Here is a 7005-nt window from a genome sequence, read left to right as displayed (position 1 = left end):
AGTCATCTAACTCACTCCGATCTCCTTCCCAGTACATTTTACTTTGTCCAAAACCTTCTCCTTTAGACTCTTTTACTATAAATCCAAGTAAGTCTTGGTTCCACCCAACAATAATTACATTCTTTATTCTCCCTGTAGTTTTTAGTGTTGGTGTTGCTAAATATTTTCCAGCTTGTGTTAATGCAATTTCTCTTGTGGCGTCATCAGATTGAATGACATTTTCTGTTGAAGAAATAAGTGGTCGAATAGTACATTCATCAAATGTCATCCATAAAGGGACTTTGTAAACCATAATAAGTCGTTGAGCTTCCGTTATAGAAGTAGTAAATTGCATAGAATTAGGAATTGAATCAACAGTAATTGGGAAACTTGTAGATGAAGAATTATTTTCTATGTATAAATCAACAACACAATGGAAGTGTTCAAAAACCATAGGAACAATATTGAGACCATCGGAACTAATGAAAGATTTACAGCTGTCTTCATTTTTATGTTCATTACAATAACTTTTAATGCATTCTCGAATCTTAGGACCAAAGAATTTTATATTAGGAGTGCATTTACCTTTCCAAATTCCTTTGGTTCTTAAGAAAGTCAAAAAATGGGTTTCTAAATAATCAGAAAAAGCAGAAAAAATATATGTACTATTTTTTGGAGGAGTTAGTTCTGTTTGAGCAATAGAATAAGTATCGATTAAATTAAAATTAAGATCGTTTCGTGCTTTAAAATCAACAACCCCATCAACTAATGAGAAGAATGAAATTATTGATAAAACAATTAACAAAAACTCGAATAAAATTAAACTACACCACAATAATATTAAACTCCAACTCTTGTATGAATGCGTTTTATAATGAAAACAACTCATTTATATTTCTATAAATTTTGAGATGTTATCTTCTTTTTAACTTTATGAAAATCCATAAACCAAAAAAAAAAATAATTATTAAATAATCATTTTAATATCTCGATTAACTACGGCTAACCTTTTGGTTGGTATTAGTACTGTAATCTTCTAAAAGATATTCATTATATTTGAAAAATAAATAACACTAATTTGTTATTTATTTTTGATATACTAATGTCCATTTAAATTAATTTAATAACTCTTAATGTATTGAATTGAGCACATAATCTTTTAAGTACCTAATTCATTTTTATGAATTTTTCAACTTTTGTAGTTATAGTATTTCTTACCACTTTAACATCTAACAACAAAACCTATTTCATTGAATTTTATAAACGAAATAAAATAAACATGGGGTTGTTAAATTAAACAAAAACACACCTCTTTCATTCTCTGTGAACTTTTTAATATTATTAAATGAAAGTAATTTATGTATTAAGTTTAGTAAACTGGTAGAGAAGTAACTAATAACCCATCATAACTTCTGATACTTGAATGAAAAATGAGACTATATAGTTTTTGTATTATAAATCAATATAAAACTATTGATAACCCACATTGTTTTAGGTTTTATTTAAAACAAACAACACTTCTTTTTTAATAAGCAACATTTGTCATCATTTTTAAATTATTGAAGAAATAAGAACAATAAGTTTAAAGTTTAAATTCAAAAAATGTGGTTGAAGAAATTGAAAAGAAATTTTAGAATAGCTTGACTACTTATAAATTTCTTTTTAATAAAAACTTTTATTGTAATATTAGATTATTAATAATGAAATTTTTTGCACTGAATAAATCTGTTTCAGAATTTAAAATTTAACTGAATAAATAATTAGTTAATTAAAATCTAATAGATAATGATAAAATACTTAAATCATCTAGTTTGATGAATCAAATGAAAAAAAAATTATACAGTTGATTGAATACCAAGACTTATGGGATTTATTTATCGTACAATCTAATTTTTGTAGATAAATTTATTTGGATAAAAGTTAGTGCCAAAACCTTTAAAAGAATAAGTTAACAAAATATAATTAAATAATTGGAATAAACTATATTACCCAAAGAAGTCAAAATTACTGTAATGAAATTTCATCAAAATTAATATAAAGAATTAAGAAAAATGGAAAGTGGGAGATTAGAACTGTATATTCTAACAGAAATTTAATGAAATTAAAATAATAAAAAATAAAACTAATAGAAAAATGATGAAGTATTTACCATCAAAAAAATCTCATTAACAAAAAGATTAAATCTTAACTAATAATTCACTACATCCTTATGCAACTTGTAGATTCTTTTGAAGGTTTGGATTACTCTTTTAATTTTAATTATTATTTCTTATTGAATAGAAGAAAATAGAATTTGGAGTGTAGACTATTCACCCAAAACTAATTTAATCTATACATCTTCTGTAGCACCTTATGTTTGTTTTATTGGTTTGTTTAATGCCAACCCAATCTAATAAGTAGGTTCACATTTATTCATTTGAATCAATGAAATTACTTCCTTTAAAACCATTACTTACACCTCATAATAGAACTATCAGAAGAGTTAAGTGCAGTAAAAATGGATTATTGGCTTGTTGTAGTTTCGACTCAACTGTCAGTTTATGGGAATTAAATGAAAATACTATAATTGGAACATTAGAAGGTCATGAATCTGAAGTAAAATGTGTTGATTGGAGTTTTGGGTCAAACATGGTTGCTACTTGTTCGAGAGATAAATCAGTTTGGTTATGGAAATCATATTCTGGAATTGACTATGAATGTTGTAGTGTATTAACTGGACATAATGGAGATGTTAAAACGGTATTATTCCATCCATCAGGAACAATATTATTTAGCGGTTCATTTGATGGAACAATAAAAGTTTGGAAAGGAGAAGAGGAAACTGAGTGGAGTGAATTGCAAACAATCCAAACATATGGAAAAACGGTTTGGGACTTAAAAATAACTAAAGAAGGTAAATTTGTAGTTGCTGGTTGTGCTAATGGAGTAATTATATTATATGAATTTAAAGATAATTTCTTAGTAGAATTAGATACAATTAATAATGAAAAGTATAGAGATATTTATTCTATTGACATAAATGACAATAACGTTTTAGTAGGATCAGGAGACAATGCAATTAGATTATTTAAAATAGTTTGTTTCATTTTAATAAATAACATAATAAATATTCACGAACAATAGAACACTGTTACTAAAAAGTTAGAGCTTATTAAAGAAAAACAAGAGGCTCATACTAATGACGTAAACTGTGTCAAGTGGATCAATAAAACTCTCTCAATTTCTGTAGGAGATGATAATATGCTGAAAATCTGGAAAATTGTCAATTAAAAATATTTAGTATTATAAAAAAGAAACCAGAAGAATTGAATTTGAACTTTGAAAAATTCATTTTTGTGTTTACTTTATTTTAATCCTTTTTAGAAATATAGGTAAAGCCATCAAACTTAAATTCTTGTCCACCTGAAGTATTTGAATTTTTTTCCTCTGCAATAGCAGCGTCTGTTTCTCCTAAGAAATATGGATCGATATTAGCAACATCATCAGCTGAATGAACTTGAGGGATATAAGGTGGAACAACTTCTTTTTTCATTAAACGATCAAAGTCAAGTCCTTGGAAGAATGGATGATGTTTCATGATAGTTGTATCTGTTAATCTTCTACTTGGGTTCTTTTCTAACAATGCATCAATAAATGTTTTAATAGAAGATGGTGTATTTGGTGGATATCTAACAGCTTCATTAACAATGTTTTGATACATTTCACGTTCATCCTCACTATAAAATGGTGGTATACCAACCATCATTTCATATGTTAAAATACCAAAACTCCACCAGTCAACAGCACTATCATATTTCTCTCCTAATAGAATTTCTGGTGCTAAATAAGCAGCAGTTCCACAAAAAGTACTTGTCATATCTCCTTCTCCTTTCATTCCTGTTTTACTTAATCCAAAATCTGTGATACATACATGTCCATCAGCATTTAACAATACATTTTCTGGTTTTAAGTCTCGATAAATAATACCATGTAAATGTAAATGTTCTAGTGCTAACAATATTTCAGCTGCATAAAATTTAGCACGAGCAATAGAAAATCTTCTTTCATTTTGTAAGTGATAGAATAATTCTCCACCATTTATAAAATCCATTACAAAATATAACTTATTCTCTGTTTGGAATGAATAATGCATATGAACAATAAATGGATTATCAATGGTTCCTAAAACTTCTCTTTCAGCCATTGTATGTTCAACTTCATTTGTTTCAACAACTGCTTTCTTATCTAAAATTTTCATTGCATAAATTTTACCTGTATCAATTTTTTTAACTAACATTACTTTTCCATATGTTCCTTTACCAATAAGTTTTAGTGTTTCGAAATCCTCTAGTTTAGGTTTTAATGCATTTGAAGACTGATCTATTTTACCACATTTTTCATCGATAAATTTTTGAAATATAGTTGTCCATTCATCTCGAGTAATCTCTGAATCAAAAGCTAATCGAAAAACTTTGGTCTCTAATAATATTTCTAACATAATTCTCTTCTTGTCTTCTGTTTTTCTTAAAGAACTTGCTCTATTCATGTCAACACTTCCTTTTTGGTCGGTTTCCTTTTTATCTGTAAAATAATCTAACATCCCATTATTATGAAACACGAACCATCTCTTCTTCCAATTCTTCACTTTACTTCCTTCTTTTATCATTACACCACGTTTTAATACATCAGACATTGTTGATGATCTGGTAATATAATTTTTTAGTTTTCTTCATTTTAAGCTCACATAAACTATATTAATATTATACTTTTATTATCATAATATTATATAAGCTATGTTAATTGCATGAAACAAACATAAAGCTCATAGAAAACAATAAACTCATAGTAGAAATTCCAAAAGTATTTCACTTTTTTACTCCATTCATAAAAAGAAAGAAAAAAGGATGTAACTTCAAGAAAAATATAAAATTTTTAAAGTTGTTGTTTAAATTAAATATTTATTCAGTGTTTTAAACAATTAACTGATACATCTCTTCCTTATAAATAAGTTCTCCCAAAAATACTAGCTGAATAACTATGAAGATTTTTATATTTAAAGAATTCTAAACCTCCATTTTCGTATAGAAATAAATTTAAAAAACTAATCATAATCTATGTTTAAGTTAAAATAACTTCTTTCTAAATTAGAAATTTTCAGTTTTTTGATTCTTTTTTTTAAACAATAATCTATATATTGTTTTAAATACTTCCTAAATATAATATTGTATTGTTTATATGACAAATTGTCTTATAGATAATCTTTTAAGAATAATATAACTATTTTGTTACTTAGATATATAATAAATATGACCATCCTTTAGTTTATTGTTAAACATCTATTGTTCTTTTTTAGCATAAGATAAATTATATTCTTTGAGAATAATACATAAAGCATATAAATGGTTTATTAAAAAGTTTGAGTTATGATAGACAATTGTTAACACTTTCTATATTTTTTTAATATTACTCTTTTCGGAATAACTTATTTGAATTTTTTTCAGTTATATATTAGTTGAATATTTCTGTTCATTTCCTTGTTATTTAGAAGTTATAATTTACTTAATACATTTATCAGTAATAGATTTATTTAATGACTAATTTGTTTCTCTTGATGTATTCATCTAATTTATTTTATTAATGACTATTTATGTGATAATGTATTGTAATATATATAAATTATTTAACAATTGTCAAAAAAAAAAAAAATTAAAAAGTATTATATAAATCAGATTGTATATTTATCATTATATTATATAGAATATATATTTTTTTCTTTATAGAGATTCAGAAGTATGCATACAATTGATCCTTGACATATTATTTGTTAATTTTTTAAGAGAATTTATGTCACAAACACTACAAGTATTAGTATTATTATTAAAACTTAACTTTGAACATTTTATATCTGAACATAAAAACAGTTTTTTCTGTTTGAGAAGAAAGATTAATACTTCCAAGAAATGCAACTGTACAATGTCTAGATATTACAACATACACTTCAAGCCAAAGCTTCAATTTGTTAATTATTGAACTATCGTCTTATAACTTTAATAATACTGGAATAAATAAAGTTTTACATTCTTTCGTTTCATTGAATAAAAGATTGAATTTAATAACGATAAAGTCATTCCTTTCAGTAATATTCCTAATAATATCAATCTCTTTTTTTCTATCTTGCAATGGTTCTGGAACTACACAATTTAAAGCTAATTGAATAGGAGTACCAAATCAACAAAAATCAGAGATATTCAATAGATTCTTTTATATCATATTCTAGAATGAATGGCTGTTTGTCACAATAAAATTAAGATATTTCTGAAATGTAAGAACAAGAGTTTAACCTATTGTAACTTCAATTGGTTTTCCATTATTAAAACTATCTTTGTTCCTGTCTAATAATATTCCCATAATACCAACACAACTATCCATTTTAGTAAATAATATAAGTATTTACATTAAATTCAATAACACTTTTTTCTTCAAATATTTCCAAATATAACTGTTCTTAGTTCTATTGAAGAGTTTAATTAAACTGAGGTGAGTTGAATTTAACTGGAGAAGCAACTTCATTGGTAGTAACCATTTATTTGAATAAAAGTATTTAACTCTTTTATATTTTAAATTTATTTTTATGAAAATTATACTTTCTTAGTTAAAAGACTTATCAAAAAAAATTATATTTCTATTCTCTTTATTTTGTTGAAATAACTCCATTTTATTCATAAATTCATTAAAATTTATTTAAACAATAAAAGTTTAAAATTTATAAAAATAAAATATAAGAGCAAGGATTATTTTTAGATAAACTGGAGTGTTAATTTTAAATAAGAAAGTAAAAAATAGAATGAATATCATAAAAAAGAAAAAGATGAAAAACTATTTGGAACTTTATTATTATTCAAAGAATAGTCTCATTTGTTAATTGATGCAAGAATTTGTTGAGAGTGAGAATTATAAAGCGTTTAAAGAAAATTTAGAAAATTTTTGTGAGGACACAAAACAATTAGAAAATGAAATTAGTGATCAAAGTTATATTAGAATCACATA

General features: G+C 24.9%; 4 protein-coding genes across 4 annotated transcripts in view, besides 11 other annotated features; 2 read left to right on the top strand and 2 right to left on the bottom strand.

The window, feature by feature from the left end:
• The window catches only part of EDI_246050 (uncharacterized protein), a gene marked incomplete at both ends in the record, with an annotated part of 1030 nt that extends 162 nt beyond the window's left edge, over positions 1 to 868 (bottom strand). The window contains one exon of the mRNA XM_001736669.1: positions 12 to 868. Coding sequence (XP_001736721.1) covers positions 12 to 868 — 857 coding nt within the window. The remainder of the gene's footprint in view (positions 1 to 11) is intronic.
• A 61-nt stretch (positions 869 to 929) lies between these two features.
• Positions 930 to 966: a sequence feature (AT_rich).
• Positions 967 to 1627: 661 nt separating this feature from the next.
• Positions 1628 to 1691: a sequence feature (AT_rich).
• Positions 1692 to 2067: 376 nt separating this feature from the next.
• Positions 2068 to 2101: a sequence feature (AT_rich).
• An 87-nt stretch (positions 2102 to 2188) lies between these two features.
• Positions 2189 to 3249, top strand: EDI_246040 (protein CIAO1, putative; the record flags this gene model as incomplete). Its single annotated transcript, XM_001736668.1, has 4 exons — positions 2189 to 2213; positions 2260 to 2333; positions 2380 to 3054; positions 3103 to 3249. 4 exons carry the CDS (start codon positions 2189 to 2191, stop codon positions 3247 to 3249), a joined length of 921 nt encoding a protein of 306 aa, XP_001736720.1.
• Positions 2227 to 2247: a sequence feature (AT_rich).
• Positions 3042 to 3090: a sequence feature (AT_rich).
• Positions 3244 to 3271: a sequence feature (AT_rich).
• A 57-nt stretch (positions 3272 to 3328) lies between these two features.
• EDI_246030 (uncharacterized protein) lies at positions 3329 to 4651 on the bottom strand (the record flags this gene model as incomplete). The annotated part of the gene is made up of 1 exon (XM_001736667.1): positions 3329 to 4651. One exon carries the CDS (start codon positions 4649 to 4651, stop codon positions 3329 to 3331), a length of 1323 nt encoding a protein of 440 aa, XP_001736719.1.
• A 57-nt stretch (positions 4652 to 4708) lies between these two features.
• Positions 4709 to 4748: a sequence feature (AT_rich).
• A 127-nt stretch (positions 4749 to 4875) lies between these two features.
• Positions 4876 to 4921: a sequence feature (AT_rich).
• Positions 4922 to 5595: 674 nt separating this feature from the next.
• On the top strand, positions 5596 to 6162 carry EDI_246020 (uncharacterized protein; the record flags this gene model as incomplete). The annotated part of the gene is made up of 3 exons (XM_001736666.1): positions 5596 to 5615; positions 5739 to 5976; positions 6061 to 6162. 3 exons carry the CDS (start codon positions 5596 to 5598, stop codon positions 6160 to 6162), a joined length of 360 nt encoding a protein of 119 aa, XP_001736718.1.
• Positions 5622 to 5730: a sequence feature (AT_rich).
• Positions 6163 to 6566: 404 nt separating the features above from the next.
• Positions 6567 to 6601: a sequence feature (AT_rich).
• A 69-nt stretch (positions 6602 to 6670) lies between these two features.
• Positions 6671 to 6740: a sequence feature (AT_rich).
• Positions 6741 to 7005: the final 265 nt, after the last annotated feature.

Source organism: Entamoeba dispar, genomic scaffold (genome assembly GCF_000209125.1).
Source record: "Entamoeba dispar SAW760 scf_1105229460015 genomic scaffold, whole genome shotgun sequence".
NCBI classification, from domain to species: domain Eukaryota; phylum Evosea; order Mastigamoebida; family Endamoebidae; genus Entamoeba; species Entamoeba dispar.
Note: the sequence above shows the minus strand (reverse complement) of the source record. Positions and strands in the feature narration are given on the sequence as shown.